Genomic DNA, 18,883 nt, shown 5'->3' with positions numbered 1-18,883 from the left:
ATAATTTTATTTCAAAGGTTTTCTTTGGTAATTTTTAAGGAAAATTACATTTTTCATTCTCATAACATTCCCGTAAAACATAAAAAAAAAAAAACCTGTGTTTTTTTAAAAGATATACATTTTTGTCTCATTTGAAGGAAGTTTACTTTTACTATTGATTTTAATAAACAAAGATTTTTAAAAAAATCATTAATGTTTTTTTTTACAAGGAGGTTGAATGCAATTTTCCCATAAATGTTCTCCTTCGTTATTCCATTTCCTACTAGGCAAAAACTAATGTAAGACGGTTTTGACGGACCGTATTTTGTGAGACAGATATCTTATTTGGGTCATCAATGAAAAATATTATTTATTATACTAAGACACTACAAGAATAAATGTTTATGGTGATATTCATAAATGTCAGGGATATTTAAGTTTTATTGACACCTCCAACAAATGTCCTATATTCCAATGTCGTCTTAAACTTCCTGACATTTTTTTTATGTTATTATTAGATGTTAATAACAGCTTCATAAGTGTTACTAATTATTCATATAATGACAATTTTAAATGTCAAGAAAACTCATGTTTAAAGACATTATACATGCCTTGTTTCGAACATTTCCTTTCTTTGCATCTAAGAGACAATACTTGATCCAACAACGATTGACAAAAGATTTTTTTTTACATAATTTGTGATTTTAAAACTTATGTTTTGTTATACTTGAAATTTATGCATTTATTCTTAAAATTTGTATATTTATTAATTTTTCTAATAATTGACTTGATATAATTAAGGCAAAAACTTATGTGAGACAGTCTCACGAGTCGTATTTTGTAAGACAGATCTCTTATTTGGGTCATCCATGAAAAATTATTAATTTTTATGCTAAGAGTATTATTTTTTAATGTGAATATCAGTACGATTGACCTGTCTCACAGATAAAGATTCGTGATATCATCTTACAAAAGATTTATTGTATAATTAAAATATTGCAGAAGCACGTAGGTCGATAAATTAATTAATTATTAAATATTAGTAGGTGGGAAAATAGCAGCCAACTAACCCGAGACGCCAAATTTGAAAAAGAATCCATGGCAGACGGGATTAAAGGCTCGGCTCGGTTTCTAAAACCCTTAATACTCCAGCGAACAGGAAACTATCTTCCTGCCGGGATGTGACGTCATCTTCCCGGCGGATGATGTCTTGTGGTCAAAGTCAATCCCAATCACCAAATAGGACATGACCAGAACTGCCGCCTCTTCTGGTATGATTATTAAATTGTATTTAATTGTTTTCAGTTGATTTCTTCCTTATTGACTTTTCTCATTTCGATTTTTTTTTCACGTTTTCAGTTTTGTAGAGAGAGAAAGGGAATTGGTTGGTGAAGAAAGTAAAATCAGAGATGAATGCTGTGGTGCCGCCGGAGTCCGAGCGAAACGCGACTGATGGTGCGGTGGAGATGATCCGGAGATACCGGGCGTGGGAAGGCAGTAATGTGATTTCTGCAATCTTTTTTAAAAAATTTCTGAGTTTCTTTGGGAAATAATTAATGGGATCCCGTCATTTTTGGGGGGAAGCTGATCTGTCATGTGGTTCAAGATTTTGTGATCTGAGTGCATAAATTTAGTTTAATAATTTTTATGGTATTCAGAATCCTCAAGGATGATTGATTGTTTCATAATATGGAAATGATACACTCACTTCTGAATTACCGTTGGATACGCTTAAGCTTATTGGGCCAGATTCAAGATTACTGCAAATTTTCGTCTTTATATTTATGCTTATAAACAAATAGCTACGTATCAGTTAAGTATCAACTAAATTTAGAGGGAGAAAGGAAACAATTTTGCGTGTTAGAGTGGAAAATCAGCCTGCCTTTTTGTTCTCTGAAGTATTCTACTTTTTTTTATTTGTATTTGCAGCAAGTTTGTATCGTCATCTGCTTGAATGAGCTACTGACCAAGAGTGAATTGTCTATGTGCATAGAATTATTCTGAGCTATTTGATATATATCTATAGTGAAAGTTTATTCCTTTAGGATCGAGTTTTCTTCTTTTCTTTGATGAGGGATGCAATTCTTTAATGGATTTAAAATTTACGAATGAAGGGTGAGATATCCTTCTAAGTCATCTTTTAAATACAAAAATTAACACCCAATTGGATACCTGATCTCGACCTTTGGATTGAGTTTTTGAATGTTGGACTATTCGATTATGTATATAAGTTTCGAGAAGAATTTGTGCCTGCTACTTGTGAAGTCTTAATCTTTGCCCAACCAGATTATGATGCCATTAAACCTTGTTTTAGGAGCTTACTAACATCTGATGATGTCCTTTTCTTCTGCAGAAATTTTGTATGGGAGGAAGGTTTATTTTCGGGCCTGATGTAAGATCCATCTTTCTGACGATGTTTCTTATTGTTGCTCCAGCTGCCACCTTCTGTGTCTTTGTCGCCAGGAAACTCAGGGATGATTTCTATGGGAATTGGGGAATCTCAATTATGGTTGTATTTATTATTTTCACGCTATATGTAAGTCATGTTTCCTTTAAGATTTTTGTTTGTTTTGATTGTTTGTCAATCCATAAATGATTTTCCTAACCAACTGCCACCACCAATCCCTTCCTCTAAACCACCCATAACTAGCTTAGAATCTGAAACTACGTTCAGAGGCTCTTAACATGAAACAGCTTGAGGTTGCATCAGAATGGGGAAATCATTGAGTAACCTTATGTTAGGCAAAAAAAATAGAAAAGATGGTTTCATGATGTTTCGATTTTAGTTGGAGCATGCAATAAGAAATTTATCCACATCTGACGGTGCATAGGCCAGAAATGTGTTTTCTTTCTAAGTTGAAAGATTTGGATAGACAAAATTAAGTAACCTGGAGTAGCCATGAACCCTCTTGCAGATGCTTCTATCGGAGATTCAGCTTCATGTATAATTTATCCTCCTGAAAGAAGTCTGAACTCGCCTTTACTATTAAGCTGAATAGAAGGCTGTAAGTGGGTCATGTTGATTTTGGCATACGGTAACTCATGTATATCAGATTATTACTAGGCTCTACCAAATAATGAATGATAATTTATTAGACACCTTGCTTTTGTTGTTTAGTTGCTGCTATGGTCCAAGTACATTTTGAATGAATGCGCTTTTCTTAGATCTTAGATTTTTAAGTCACACATATATAGAATACACTTTCAAATTGATGCATTTATAAAAGCAAAGCAGTTTATGTATTGAAAACATATATTTAACCAGAATATAGATACTAATTTGAAGTGGTTCTTTTTATGTTGATGGTGAAACCTGTAGAACAAGATGAATCATTTTGAGGGTTGACCTGCTTTCTCAGTGTTAACATGAAGCAAGGACCTCCTGTTTACCATGTGGAAGTGTATTTTGATAAAAAATAAATAAAAATAAGTACGTTCTTATTTTTTTTCCCACTTTCACATACTTCTGCAGGTCTTAGTCCTTCTTCTGCTGACTTCTGGAAGAGATCCTGGTATTATTCCTCGAAATATTCTCCCTCCAGCACACGAAAACTTTGAAGGCAGTGAGGAACTTGTGCCTGGTCAAGCGCCACGTTTGCCTCGGACAAGAGATGTAGTCATCAATGGAATTACCATAAAAGTCAAATACTGTGAAACTTGTATGCTCTATAGACCTCCGCGTTGCTCACACTGTTCAATATGTGACAACTGTGTGGAAAGATTCGACCATCACTGTCCCTGGGTTGGACAGTGTATTGGATTGGTGAGAATGGTTTTAAATTGCTGCACTTATTTGACTTATGCATTGAATCGCAGAATATCCTTAATTGGTTCATAGCTTGTTTTCTCCACTTTAAATTATCCTATATAGAGTTTCTATGATCTTTTCTCAGAGCATGTGAACAATATCTTGTTAGTCCATGGATGTATATTTCTATGCTTATCTCTCTGTCCTTTTAATTTAACAAATCCACGATGAATCCTTGAAATTGTGGTTGCTTCTTACATATAAATCCTTCTTTTCATTTTTGGTGCAGAGAAACTATCGCTTCTTTTTCATGTTCGTCTTCTCGGCAACCCTTCTTTGTTTATACGTTCACGGGTTTTGCTGGGTCTATATTAAAAAGATATTGGATAGTGAGAATTGCTCAATATGGAAAGCAATGAGCAAGACCCCTGCCTCCGCTGTACTAATCATCTATACCTTTCTAGCACTCTGGTTTGTCGGAGGCCTATCAGTTTTCCATCTTTATCTTATCAGCACCAACCAGGTAACACATTGGTCTTTGTTTGTCCTGGAATTGGACTTACTCGAGGACAATATAATCATGGTATTTCTATTTACCTTTTTCGAAATGAATCAATATACTGGTTCTCATATTTGTTAGAACTTGTTTTACAAAAGCAATAAACAGAAAACCTCTAAACATAAACAAATCTTCCTTATTTAATTATTATCCATTTATCATCCCTTCGGTCAAATTCTATGGTGATGATCTAGAACTACAAAATCTTACTTTCTTGAAAAAATAAATTTTAATTTTGGACGTTTCTTTCAGTTGTGTTGATTCATTGGAGCAGCACTAACCAACAAGAAACAAAGCCTGCTTATTCTGGTTGTATTGATTTAAATATATTATGGACTAAAACGACCCATTTATGTTGTCTTCATTTCTTCCCTATCCTTGGTCTTTACGTTTTGTTTATGTCTCTGTAAACTTGGTATGCAGTGCCTGTTTCTCTCTCTTTTTCCCGTTGATTGTAAAAAAATGTTAAACTTCAAATATGCTTGCGTTTTTCACAAGTGATGAACAATTTATTTCATAGAAAAGAATATAAAATCAGAATTAAATAAGTTTATAACTGATAACGTGATTCCAACTTTTGAAGTTCTTCCTTCATTGCAGTCGACATACGAGAATTTTAGATATCAATACAGCAGACGCTCCAATCCCTACAACAGAGGTATAGTTAGAAACTTCTTGGAAGTATTCTGCAGTAGCATACCTGCATCCAAGAACGATTTCCGAGCAAAGGTGCCGAAAAAGACTGGGGCACAATCTTATCCAGTTGGTTCGAGTTTTATGAGATCAAACTTGGCCAGTGCAAGAGAGGAGCAAGACAAGCACATTTGGGGCGAGATTACAGACAGAGATTATGCAATGGGAAGTGTACGATAGATGGTAAACCAAGTGAAAAAAATTAAAGGAAAAGAAGACGAACGAACCAATAGTGCTTTCACTTAATGTGAGAAAATGAGTGTGTATATGTAGTATTTTTTGAACTCTTCAAACGATATGATTTTGAAATCCAAGTGTGCCTATGCTTTTATGTTCACTGTCATGAATCATCAAGAAATATATTTTGGGGAAACAAATTATATGCTAATTTTATACTTGGGGAATTATTTACCACAAGATTTCAAGAAATGGCCAAACTATTTGGTGATTCAATGCCACAGAATAGAAACTAAATGCATCTACAAACACATGTAAGAACAGTTGATACACGATTGGGATTAGAAACGTCGTCTCAAATGCATCTTGAACTACAAGTTCGAGATGCAACTACTATTTGGCTATCTTCCCCGTTGTAAACGTTTCCTGATAATGAGAATAGTATCCGTGTAACGCCGAGCGCAGCTGGCGAGACAGGTAGATTCACTAGAACTGAACTTGCAGCCGGGAGAGCTGGTTGTTCATTTGTTCCAGCATATGGCTGTAAGTTTTCCAGCCATTTTCTGCTCATAGCTCTTTCCTTTCGTATCTGTCGAGATTCAACATCAAAATAAAATCTTACTGTTGAAGCCCTCTTCCATACAAAGAGCTTACGAATAACTTGTTTATAAACCGTTTGGTTCGTGATATGTGATGATGAACGAAGACACAATAAATTGAAATATAAGGATACAATAATAATTTTATACACAAGCATAACCTTTCCTAGAGACAGGATTCTTGTTTGAACATCCGACTTCAAACCCTAAAATATTGGGTTTGTTTGCATTTGTAAGAGCTGGGAATGGAGCTTCAGTTCTTAACAATAATCCAATCATTTTTAATTACTATGATAGTTTTTCATTTTTCTTTGGTTTGAGTTATTGTTTGTAAGATATTACATATAACTTTATATTGTATCCATTATTTTATCTTCCCAATGTGCATGCTCTAGTGTTTTATATTATAGAATACAATTGTTTAATTTGAGTCACTATCATTTTATGCTATGAATCTTACCAAATCTATATTATATTTGTAAAAGTGAGTATAATTGATATTGTTTTCCGATTGAGCAAGGATACCTTTCGTGTAAACTTGAACAAAATAAAACTTATTATTATTGTAATGTAAATATAAAAATAATAGGACATAAATGCTTCATCATTACTAATAATTAATTGATATTTAGAGTCTTATAATTTCACTATTATAAACTTTCTTATCATGAAATACTCCACACCGGATTGGTTTGATAGGTTTGAAACGGGAAGAATCAGGGTTATCTACAGGAAGTTCCCAACTTGGTTCTCCAAGCATGCTTTGCCTAAATATACTCCTCGGACTTGGTACAAGGTAACAACATGCACTTTCATTTGTTGATGTTCAACTTATTCACGTTAAGAGATTGAAAATCTCTTTGTGGCCTTGGTAATTGTTAGATTAATATAACGTCTAAAGCTTGTACAGGGTCCAGTGTGTTGAATTTCAAACTTAATTATTTTAAATCGACAATGAAATGTGAAATAATAGGTAAAGTTGTAAAATATTTAACTATATTCAATCGAACAAATTTCCATGGTAAATAAATGAAATTTAGAAGTTACAAATTTTTGCATTTGAAATCCATAAATTTCAAACTAAAATCGTTCAAATGAATTACGATTCACGATCCCCTCCTCTTTTTTTTTTTTAATGAATGTATTTCATTAAAAAGGGTAAAAAAAAGTACATAGTACAAATACACTGAGCATCCCCAAGAGATAATCATATGAACAATAGAACCTCAGCACCTACGAATCAAGATACACAAAATAAATCAGTGGCACTCGGTAGGCATCTGTATGTGTGAATCTGAATCTTTCTTATGAGCTCTTCGACCCTTGGCTTTTCATCTTCAAAGAGTACTCTATTACGCATGTTCCACACGTGATAAATCGTCGCAGCAAGGGTCGTGACTCTCATTCTGTCAGCCGTAGAATTCCCTCTGTACGTTTCACGAAAATCTTCGAGGATGGACGTCGGTGTACCCATAATCTTCTTCATGCCTAACCAATGTCGAATCCCATCCTAAATCAGTTTCGTTATTCTGCACTCGAAAAATAAATGCTCATTCGATTCTTCCACTTCTTTGCACAGCAAGCACATTCTATCTTCAACAAATCCCAACCTATCTCGAGTCAGTAGTTTACGGTGCGCAAGTAACCATATTACAATTCGGTGCTTTGTAGAATGCATCCCCTAGACAATAAGTTACTCCAGGGCCATTTCCCTTTCGCTTGCACAAAGTAATCATAAGCTTTCGGCATTCCCTTTGGCTCTTGAAACCACGAGCATGAGTTTGGATGTCACAATTTCCACCCTACCCAGTTCGCTAAGAAGCTTATCTCGAATGAGCAATATCTGTTTTATCAGTGGCGAGTCATCTTTCTTCACTTCCAAATTCCATACTTCACCAAAGCAACTGTAGATGTGATTAACCTATCTAATACAAAGGCAGTCTTTTTTCAAATGAATCTTCCACATTGTTTTGGCTAACAGGGTCTTATTCCACTCCTTGAGGTCCTTTAAACCCAACCCTCCATCCGGTAGAGGCTTACAAACTGTATTCCAAGCAATAGGTGGATGCTTAGTTGGCCAAACAAACTTCCGACAGATTGAGTGTATTGCTTCAATCACGCACATTGGGACCGGGAGAATAGATAACCAGAAACACTCTATCCCTTGCACAAGTGAGCGAATCAATTCTAATTTCCCTACATAATATAATGACTGCATGAGCCAAGAACTTACTTTCCTCGCAATTGAGTCAACTAGGATTCTGTAGTCCGCCGCTCTCAACCGACTGGCCGCTAATGAAACCCCTAAGTATCTGAAAGGCAGCATCCCTCTTTCAAAACCAGTTATCCCCGAGATATCCTGTGTCACACCATCATCAACGCTAGCCATGAAGATATTAGATTTCAGTGCATTACTACGAATCCCACCTACATCCCCAAATTCAATCAAGCAACGCATAAGCATATTCAGCACTACGCACATCTCCATGGGATATGAGTAGTAAATCATCTGCATAAGCTAAATGGGTAATCTTAAGGTTGCCACATTTTGGGTGAAACTTGAAAGTAGGAGACATGGCCATACATGACAGTGATCTAGAGAGTACCTCAAGACATAATGTGAACAAAAATGGTGACAAAGGATCACCATGCCTCAACCCACGCTTACCATTAAAGAAACCATGCATCTGGCCATTAACAACAACCGAGTATGATGTAGAAGTCACACATTCCATGATCCAGTTGATGAACATACTAGGGAAGTTAAATGAAGTGAGTACCTGACGGAGGAATTCTTAGTCAATCGTATCATAAGCTTTGCGTATGTCTCCTTTGAGCATGCATCTAGGCGTTCCTTGCTTCCTAGCATATTTCCTCAACAACTCTTGTGCCAAGTGAATATTATACACAATCGAACGATCTTTAATGAACTGCTGCTTGAGCACCATCAACCAAATTTCCATTAACCCCGTTAGTCTGTTAACTAGGATTTTTGAGACTATCTTGTATCTTTCAAAAAGAGAATCTAGGTATCAACTCAAATTATTATTTAGATTTTTGAGACTATCTTGTAGAAAACCATATAAATCTTTCACCACCAAGATACGTATCACAAACCTTCTCAGTTCACCGAAAAAATATAAGACCTTCTCAGTTCAGGAGCATCAACAATATATTGATGAAGTTTTGGAAAATCAGAAAAAAATAAAAGCCGTTGATTTCCATCATACCACATCTCAAAAAGCGCACAAACAAAATTGTGATGGGTTGCTCAAGGCTTTACGAAATCTAGGTATCTATCAACGTCAAATGTCAAATTGATATCAATAATATATTAAAGATATATTTGTTATTTAACACTTATATATTTTTTTTATTATTATTGTGGTTAGATGGATCAACACATGAGTCGACATTGCTTCAGCCACGTGAGCTACATCCGATGCATATATGTTGTTATTGTGGTGCTAAGAAATTTCAATTTCAGCCTCCAACTTGTTGTTGCGATAATGGCAAGATAAAGCTCGCAGCCACATAAGTTCCACTGATATGCTCAATTTATTCACTGACTATGAATCAACAGAAGCTATGCAATTTTGGAAAAATGTGTGATCTTACAATAGTATCTTCTCATTAACTTCATTGGGTGTTAATATTGATAAAGAACTAGCATCTTCGAGCTGAGGGGTTTACACTTTTAGAGCCATAGGCCAAATATTTCACAACCTTCCGTCTTTAGTGCCTAATGAAGGTGGACCTTCTCATTTTCAATTATATTTCTGGGATATTGACAATGAACTACATAATAGAATGAATATAATGGACAACACCCAGCTTAATGAAGATACTATGGAAGTCTTGATGAAAGTTATGGGAAATAACCCTTATGCAGAATTGTTGCGGAGGATGAATGATATTCCTTGTATCGACAAAATAAATCTACATATTCGTCAAAATGCGGGGCTCGATCAACGTTGTTACAATTCACCAACAGCTGACCAAGTTGCAGCAATATGGATTGAAGGAAACAATCCTAATATACCATATGATAGAGATATTTTTATCCATGGACATAATGATGAATATCATAGAATTAAACATTATTTCGGATATTATGATCCATTACAATATCCACTTCTTTTCCAGTATGAGAAAATAGTTGGAACCAAAATATTCCAAAATACACGAGCGGTTCAAGTATATGTGGCAACAAACAAACTTCCATAGGAGAAACTAATTTTTTCGTCCATTGAAGATATGCTTATCCAGGAACAACAAGGTACTTTTTTTTAGTTTTTTCTGCATTACTATGTGTAATCTATATTTCCTAAGCTTATTGATACCGTTAATATATGTTTGTGCACCAATCTATAATTAAAACTAACTAAACCAAAAAAAAATACTAATATCATTTTCACTATTATTAATTTAAATTAAAAAGTACTTTTTAGAGTAGATGCCCTGTGAACCAACTGTTGGATATGGATTTTATTGACTTAGTTGTAATAAACAATCTTCAATTTAATATAATTCATTATTTCATAGTTTGTTAATTTTTTTATATGTATATCCATATGAACAACATAGATAAAGGACCTTAATTATACTTTAATACAAATAAATCATAATTCGATGTTGAAACTCATTTGTAAACACTGTATGATCTAAATTCGTTCTTAGTTGATTCAGCCGCCTAAAACATGGATAAAGGTCGCTTGAGCTCGAGACTAGCATCTGTGATGTTGTGTACCACGTTTCTTGGTAAGGGACATAGAGATGTCCAAACATACAGATGGGTAGTCATATGATGATTATACCGAACAACCCTCCCTCGGACTTTCCAAGTGGTTATCATTCATCGAGATGATAAGTCTGTGGTTATGATTGTACACCATTAGTCCTTACGACCCGGGACAACACTGAGACTCTATATGCTAGGGATGTGCTTTGACTCGTTTACCGACTCCAAGAGAGTCATCACGTGGCGAGATTGGGTACAGTTGCGACACATGTAGGAGTCAGTGCATTGTAGTCGAGAGTTAACCGCTCACCTACGGGTGTTGATATCCTATGTGATATGATGAAATAATAATGTATGGAATCTCTGGCCAGAGTATGAGATGTATGTTAGAGAACGAGTTCTCCAATGGTACATGCGATGCCACTATTTATATGTGTCACATAGTTATCGAATTCTTATGCAACCCTCGATGCACCAATGGTTGCAGATTCGACCGGGATATATGAGATGAAGGGACCGTACTGTACGTTAATCATAATCTACTGATTCTTGCAAGCACTATCAGTGATACATAGGGAATCATGGGGCGGTGCTACTAGACGATCTTACCATGATTCGATGAGTTTAATCAGAAATATGATTCCTAACATTCTAATGATCAATTGTTGATACATAGAATGAGACAAATTAGGGTAAGTCCAAATAAATGATTATGTCCTCAATCACAATGAGTTGTGAACTCACGGCTAGCTATATCCCTGAACCATTGATGGTTGCACAAGCACTGAATCATTTGTTCCCGTTGAGAGAAAATGAATTCAAGGAGTTGAATTTATACTATGATATAGTAAATTCAAGTAGTTGAATTTATGATAATTAAATTTTCAGAAAATAAATTCAAGGAGTTGAATTTATGAAATTTGTAAAGAATAAATTCAAGGAGTTGAATTTATAGAATTTGAGGATTTAATTTATTAAACTCAAAAGTTGAGTTTATTAAATATAATGGGAAGTATGTTTAATGGCTTGTAGGAGTATAAGTCCAACATACTAAATAATTAAAGTTCTTAATATACATTGATTAATTAATTAAACTATTTGAACTAACTCAATTAACTAATCAAGCACATTAATGCTAATTATGAATATTAGGTCATGGCTTGATTATAAAAGAGGGTGAGTAAGCCATAACCCTAGCCACCACAAGAGACCATATTTTTGAAAATCACCATCATCTCTCTCTCAAATATTTTGGCCATCCTCTATTGAAAAAGGCTTTGAGCCGCCTCTCGATTTTTAATCTCCAATGTTGAAACTTCTTCCAAATAATCTAGTGTTATTTGGAATAGGAAAAAATCTTCTAGTCGTGGACATGATTCGAAGATTCAAAGAAGGAGTTCTTGAAGAAAGTTCGTTGGAAATACATCAAGAGTTATCTCCGCTAATCTTGGAATAGTTGGAGCCTTGTGAATATTTACCAAAGGTAAAAGTTTTAAACAGCTTATGTATGTTTAATTATTAAAACCATATGAGTGCTCAAACAATTATTTTGATTGTCAAAATAAAATAAAATTTTAAAACTTCCGCTGCGTTTAAGGCACGAGAAAACTGAGATCCAACAGTACCTGCGTTGAATTTGAATTTAAATCTTTACACCAACATTGCATGTGTTGCTTGCGCAGTAACCATTTGATATAAATAAATTAATAGCTTTTTTATTCTAATGATGTTTTATTGTTGTCATCATATTATCAAAGGTATCAGTAAAGAAAGCAATAAAATGGTGTCATGTCGAGAATATTATTGTTATAAGTTACAAATGAGAGATCATTTGACATCAGTTCTTCTATATGCGGGTAGATTGTTACAACAGTACATAGTAGATAAGTATATAAAGCTTGAAACGACTAGGTTGAACTAGCATCGAAGAAATCAGGATGAGATGAGAGCTGAGTTTTATCAAGGTATGGTAGACATCATTATTACAGGAGAAAATAGAGGCAGTGAAGTTGGCCAAAGAATTGTACTACTAGCATCTTTCATCGGAGGCCCAAGGGATGGCCGTTAGTGAGAACATTTGGTAAACCAGATCTCTTCATTACAATAACTTGTAATCCAGAATGGAAAGAGATAAAGGATAATCTTAAAGAAGGACAAAAAGCTCAGGACCAGCCAGACTTAACGTCAAAGGTGTTTCGAGCAAAATTACATGATTTGAAAACTCGGATAATAAAAAAATAACTATTGGAAAAGTCGCTGCAAATGTCTATGTAATTGAGTTCCAAAAAAGGGAATTGCTTCATGTTCACACGTTGGCCATACTAAAAAACCTACCTACAAAATAAATACTACTGATCAGTTTGATTATTATGTATCTGCGGAACTTCTTAACAAAGATACACATCCTCAGCTATATGATTTGGTTGTAAAACATATGATACATGGTCCTTGTGGAGATATGAATAAAAAAAATCTTGCATGGTTAATGGACAATGTAAAAGTCATTATCCAAGGCTATTTTGTCAAACTACAACACAAGGAAAAGATGGATATCCAATATATAGAAGAAGAAATGATGACCCAACAATAGATGTGAGAAGAGCTAAGCTTAATACCCAATGGGTGGTTCCTCATAATCCTTACCTCTTGTTCAAATATGATTGTCACATTAATGTGGAAATTTGCTCTGAATTGACACCTGTGAAATACCTATACAAATATTTTTATAAAGGACATGATAAAGTGACAGTGCATATTGCTCATGATGATGGAGAAAACATAATAGATGAGATTAAAAATTCCAAGATGCAAGATAGGTGTCAGCACAAGAAGCTCTTTGGAGGATATTTGAGTTTGACCTCAATGAGATATCCCCAGCAGTGATTAATTTGCCACTGCACTTGATAAATAAACAATGTGTCAGCTTTTGGAAGAATCAAAGTCTGAGAAATGTTCTACAATGGGCACATGTCTCCAAAACAATGCTAACATAAATTTTTCAGATGTGCGCAACAAATGATAGAACGAAAGCTCTTTTATATTGTGAATTTCTAGAATATTAAGTGTTGGATAAAAAGAACAAATTTTGCAAGAAAGGAGAAAAGGGGAGGTCATTGGTCGAGTAAATGGAGCTAATCCCCTAGAAGGTGAAATATATTATTTAAGATTGTTACTTAATCATGTTAGAGGTCCAATTTCATTTGACAATATGTTAACAATTGACTGGAAATATTTTCTTTACTTTCAAAGAGGCTGCACAAAGAAGAGGTCTGCTTGAATCAGATAAAAGCATTTTTGAGTGTTTAAATGAGGCCATTAGCTTCCAAATGCCACACGCATTAAGAAGATTTTTTGCAATGATTTTGGTATATTGTGAGCCAACATATGTTAGAAAACTATGGGAGACTTACTTTGAAGCAATGTCCAAAGACTTCAAAAAAAAATTCTCTATATTCAGGGGATTATTGACGGTAAAAACATTACAAAGTCTCATTATGCTTCTAGAAAGCATGGGCAAAGATATTGGACTTTATGACCTACCAAAAGTAACAACTCTAATAGATGAACCCGGTGAAGTAATCCCTCGAGAAATTCACGATGAGTTGGCCGTTCACATTCCACGTGAAGATTACTTAGCTCAATCCAACCTGAATACAACACAATGAAAGACATTCTGTACAATAATTGATTGTTTAGATGCACAAAAAAATGGATTATTCTTTGTCGATGGACCTGGAGGAAAATGGAAAACTTATTTATACCGTGCTTTATTGGCCAATGTAAGATCAAGAAAAATGATAGCACTTGCTACAGCAACTTCAGGAGTTGCGGCATCTATATTGCCGGGTGGTCGGACAGACCATTCACGATTTAAAATTCCCATTGACTTGTGTGATAAAAGTTATTGTAGAAATCGAAACAAAGAGGACTTGCAGAGTTATGTAGAAAAACACATTTCATCATATGGGATGAGGCACCGATGGCAAAACGGTTAGCAATTGAAGCAGTTGACAGAAGTTTACGAGATTTAACAGGAATCTAGAAACCGTTAGGTGGAAAAGTGGTCGTTCTTGGAGGTGATTTTACGCAAGTTCTAGCAGTTGTTCCTAAAGCATCTGTTCAAGAAACTATTAATGCAAGTTTGGTGAAATCATATTTATACGAACATATTTATCATCTAACTCATTTAGAAAACATGCAAGCAAGATCAGATCCTTTGTTTAGTGATTTCTTGCTACGTGTGGGAAACGGTATTAAACGTTCAGATGCAGATGGCAATATCAAAATTCCAGATGATATGATTATAAAATATGATGATGATTATGATGATGAAGATTCCTTTGAACAAAAGCTTATTGATCATATTTTCCCAAATCTAGAGAAAAATTTCCAGTCGGCTGATTACATGACAAATAGAGCTTTACTTGCATCAAAGAATGAGTATATTGACAAGTTGAACGATAAAATAATTCAATCATTCCCTGGTAAGAACAGAACTTTCACAAGGTTTGATGAAGCATTTGATGACACTCAAAATTTTTATCCACCGGAATTTCTTAACTCATTAACTCCAAATGGCATGCCTCCTCATCGTTTGGTTTTGAAAAATAATTGTACAATTATGTTGTTGAGGAATATCGATCCATCAGATGGCTTGTGCAATGGGACGAGAATGGCATGTCGAGGATTCCAAGATAATGTCATCCACGCAGAATCACAGTTGGCCATCATACCGGAAAACATTGGTTTCATTCTGAGAATACCTTTATCTCCTGCAAAAAATGAAGGCTACCCTTTCCAATTTAGAAGAAAGCAATTCCAATTCGATTGTGTTTCGCACAAGGACAAAATATACCATTCGTTGGCGTATATTTACTCCAACCTGTATTTTCACATGAACAATTATATGTTGCATTATCTCGAGGTACTTCAATGGCAAATACAAAAGTCTTAATTAAGCCAAGCACAAACACAAGCATTGGTGACACATGGACAAGAAATGGGTGTACCATGAAGATCTTGCTAAAGGTATTTACTTTATGTTTTTCCAATAAAATATTAAAATCTACATTTCCTTTTTCACGTGATGATTTCTAATACGGAACATTGTAGTCATTTATAAGAACTTATTTGCTTACAAATGAACCGAATACCCAAATGTTTTTGCTTTCGATGTGCAGAAAAGAGGACATCTATCAGATTCATGTATCATCGTGAGCTTCAAAAAACCCAAGACAGTAAAAGTATGAACTTATTTTGTTCTTATTTCATTTTTCATATACAAAAGGAATATTTATTTCATTTCCATCATGACTGCTCAACAATTTGTTTTTAAATTACAAATATATAATATCTTCCCAAACTACAAATGATATTTTTTCACTTTGTGATAACCCATAAATTTTAGGGAGTTGTAAATTTAATTTTTAATAGACATGTATATGATATTATTTTCAAAATTGTAAATAATAGAAATTTTGAAACAATAAATAATACTTGGTATTCAAAAATTGTTCTCAGCCATTAATTACCTTAATTTCGAAATCCAGTACAAAATATACACCTCAATTTCGAATTTGGAATGTGTATAATCATAAGAGGAAAGAAATATTGCATACAAGGCAGCTTTCTCAACAAAGAAGCTAGCAAATTTGCAATACAGTCTAGGTACATTACGAATCTATACGAGAAAGCAGTCTACGTTCAGTCATCTAGTCCAGAAGCCATAATTTTGAAATTCCTATATATACATATACACATTTTATAATTATGGTACGATTTAAGTATGAAACGTATATCTCGATAATTAAGGAATAATTATCTCACAATTTTGGAAGGAATATCAACTTAATTATGGTAAGATTTTTACCTCACTCCAATAAATATGAACACTCCCCTCATTCAAAATTCACAACTTAAAATTTGCAATATCAGTCAATTTCATAAAACATTTCATGATTTATTCTCATAGGATGTTTGTGGAAAATTGGACAGATGTTTCCACAATATCGATACTCATCCACCATTTAGTTCAAAAGAAAAGGTAAGTCCAAATATTTTATTTGTTTATTATTTCAACAATAAAAAATTCTATTGGTCACATTTCAAATTTTCAAATTGAAAATGGCCGTTAATTAATGTGTTTTAAGTGAGACTACCTATATATAAAGAAAGGTTATTCTCCAAATTCAAACACTTAAATATTTTCTTCTTCGTTGTCTTCAAATTAATAACTTTGTTTCAATAGCCTATCCAGAATTATCTTCTATTACTTCTCTGCAACCAAATCAAAAGGCTACTATGCTCGTGCTTAAGGTTCTTCGACAAGGAAGCAGCCTATTTTCAAAGGCAAATTCGAAACCAATCCGGAAGATTATATTTTTGGATGAAGAGGTATTATTAATAACTTTTTATGAAAACTTCTAAATTATGTGATTCTAGCACTATGTGAAGTATATTTACGTGGTTTTTTTCCCCTTCATAAACAGTTCATTGGTTTCTTTTTTTGGTTCTTTTTATTATTCATATATTGCATGAGTTATACTAATCACGAGTCCTCATCACTATATTGATTACATTATATAAACATTGACAAAATATTCGTTAAAATTTAAATTGTTAAAAAATATAAGGTGTATATTTTGTCTTCTAAATTGACTGATATCACATTTTTTTGGTTTTTTTTTTTTTATTTTGACTTCCCTTATTTGTTGTAGGGTCCTATGATATATGAGATTGTTTTTGCCAATGCCATGCCATATGTCAATTAACAATTCAAGTTCGACAGAAGTTACCTCATATCTAATTTAGACATATGAGAAATAAAACATCAATCCGAAAATTGAGCTGGTCTTACAAACAAATACAACAATCACAGAAACATATAATATTATAATTTTCTCTAACGACACTTTCATTTTTTGTAAGTTTGGGGACATTAAGAAATCTTCACAAGATGCTCAACCACTCAGTAATTCTCAACAATCATTTAATTTGTAAATATATCATTTATTTTATTAGTATAACTAATTAATATTAGTTATTTATAAGATGCCATAGGTGTCATCATGAAATTCAAGCAATCGATCCAGTTTCGTTGGGATGACAATAGCACAGGCTGCCGGAGAGAAGTCATATTGATGAATCTTCTGTGAGTACAACCATTTTATTACATTTCGATTCTTTCAAAAAATATGTTATGTTGTCACAATTTTTCTCCGACGTGATATTTTTACAATAAATTTGTGGGACGATCTCGCCTTCAATGAAGGCCATTGGTTAGAGAAAACGGTGAATGAGAAGCCAATAATAGCTTTATCAAATATGAAAAAACAACCTTACCAAGGTATTATCGATCATATTATAAATGTATTGATCAATAAATTAAAATAACAGTTCAATTGAAATCCACATATACTATTACGATATTTCTAAACCCACCATGAACTGAATCAGAGAACTTAAATATATGGTGAGAAAACTGAATTATATTATTTCCCCGAGCATCAATTTTTTAATTCGTATTCATGCCTATAATAATTGCAATTTAGAATGAACCAAGTTAATCAGAGTGTTGCGTAATTTAATCTATGCAAAAAAAACATATTGATTACGTAATAATAAGTCGAAAATTCACTTTTGTTGTAACATCTAATAATCACATTTTTTTATTACTAATACTTCTTGTTGTTTTTTACAAACAGACCGAACTCGGGTTTTAAAGACCACAATCTCGATGATTTGTGGCTGGCTACTAAACTGAGATGTTCTAAAGAAATCACCATCAATCAATTGCTCAATGAAGGCAAAAATTTAACCAAGGTAAGAGAAAAAATTCACAATTTTTTTTCATTTTATTGCATTAATTGTTTCTCTCATTTATCCAAAACATTAATTTTATATGGTTTATCGAATATATCGATCTTATGTTCTAATGAACTAGAACACATACTATCTTTCAAAGGATATGTACTTGAAGTTGAAAACAGATTTAACCCTTGGTATGAAGCTTGTAACAATTGTTCGAGGGCAACTATTAAAACAAAAGATACATCAACTTGTACCAAATGTGTTCATATACTTACCACATATGTTACTTGATGATGAAAATAAGTAAACATGTTAAGTGTAATTATGTTCATTGACAATCGGAAAACTTTACCATTATCTACACTCTTATTATGCAATTCTTTGAGATAAATTTGATGCCAAAACTATGATACCAAATGCAATTTAAATGAAATATCAAAATTTTCAATCATAAGCCCTTAATAATTTACAAATACTTCAAACAACAATTGCAATAAGGTGGAGCCATTGTAAGCTTCAAAGAAAATAAAGAGAGAAAAAATGGTTATAGAATGAAATATGACATAATTAAATATTAT

At 33.6% G+C, this 18,883-nt stretch overlaps 2 protein-coding genes across 3 annotated transcripts; both read left to right on the top strand.

Annotated features, from left to right (window-relative positions):
- The first annotated feature begins 1,011 nt into the window (after nucleotides 1-1,011).
- On the top strand, nucleotides 1,012-5,316 carry LOC140805758 (probable protein S-acyltransferase 7). 2 transcript variants are annotated; one of them, XM_073162051.1, is made up of 6 exons: nucleotides 1,012-1,250; nucleotides 1,339-1,481; nucleotides 2,333-2,515; nucleotides 3,452-3,742; nucleotides 4,017-4,250; nucleotides 4,887-5,316. In XM_073162051.1, exons 2-6 carry the CDS (start codon nucleotides 1,389-1,391, stop codon nucleotides 5,157-5,159), a joined length of 1,074 nt encoding a protein of 357 aa, XP_073018152.1. In that variant the 5' UTR covers nucleotides 1,012-1,250; nucleotides 1,339-1,388; the 3' UTR covers nucleotides 5,160-5,316. The 2 variants fall into 2 exon arrangements, with proteins under 2 accessions (XP_073018152.1, XP_073018153.1); XM_073162052.1 differs by lacking the exon at nucleotides 1,012-1,250 and having other exon boundaries at nucleotides 1,338-1,476.
- An 8,974-nt stretch (nucleotides 5,317-14,290) lies between these two features.
- Nucleotides 14,291-17,266, top strand: LOC140805602 (uncharacterized). The gene is made up of 5 exons (XM_073161863.1): nucleotides 14,291-14,486; nucleotides 14,549-15,420; nucleotides 16,468-16,539; nucleotides 16,791-16,889; nucleotides 17,213-17,266. Exons 1-5 carry the CDS (start codon nucleotides 14,291-14,293, stop codon nucleotides 17,264-17,266), a joined length of 1,293 nt encoding a protein of 430 aa, XP_073017964.1.
- Nucleotides 17,267-18,883: the final 1,617 nt, after the last annotated feature.

Source organism: Primulina eburnea, chromosome 11 (assembly GCF_022965805.1).
Source record: "Primulina eburnea isolate SZY01 chromosome 11, ASM2296580v1, whole genome shotgun sequence".
NCBI classification, from domain to species: domain Eukaryota; kingdom Viridiplantae; phylum Streptophyta; class Magnoliopsida; order Lamiales; family Gesneriaceae; genus Primulina; species Primulina eburnea.
This window is presented reverse-complemented; position numbering and strand designations above follow the sequence as displayed.

Excerpts from the sequence above, each read along its gene's own strand:
- LOC140805758 (XM_073162051.1), top strand. The coding sequence starts at position 1,389 with ATGAATGCTGTGGTGCCGCCGGAGTCCGAGCGAAACGCGACTGATGGT. Across the intron at positions 2,516-3,451 it reads TTATTATTTTCACGCTATAT|GTCTTAGTCCTTCTTCTGCT; the intron begins GTAAGTCATGTT and ends ATACTTCTGCAG. Across the intron at positions 4,251-4,886 it reads ATCTTATCAGCACCAACCAG|TCGACATACGAGAATTTTAG; the intron begins GTAACACATTGG and ends CCTTCATTGCAG.
- LOC140805602 (XM_073161863.1), top strand. The coding sequence starts at position 14,291 with ATGATAGCACTTGCTACAGCAACTTCAGGAGTTGCGGCATCTATATTG. Across the intron at positions 14,487-14,548 it reads GAGGCACCGATGGCAAAACG|GTGGAAAAGTGGTCGTTCTT; the intron begins GTTAGCAATTGA and ends AGAAACCGTTAG. Across the intron at positions 15,421-16,467 it reads ATATGTTGCATTATCTCGAG|GATGTTTGTGGAAAATTGGA; the intron begins GTACTTCAATGG and ends TTATTCTCATAG.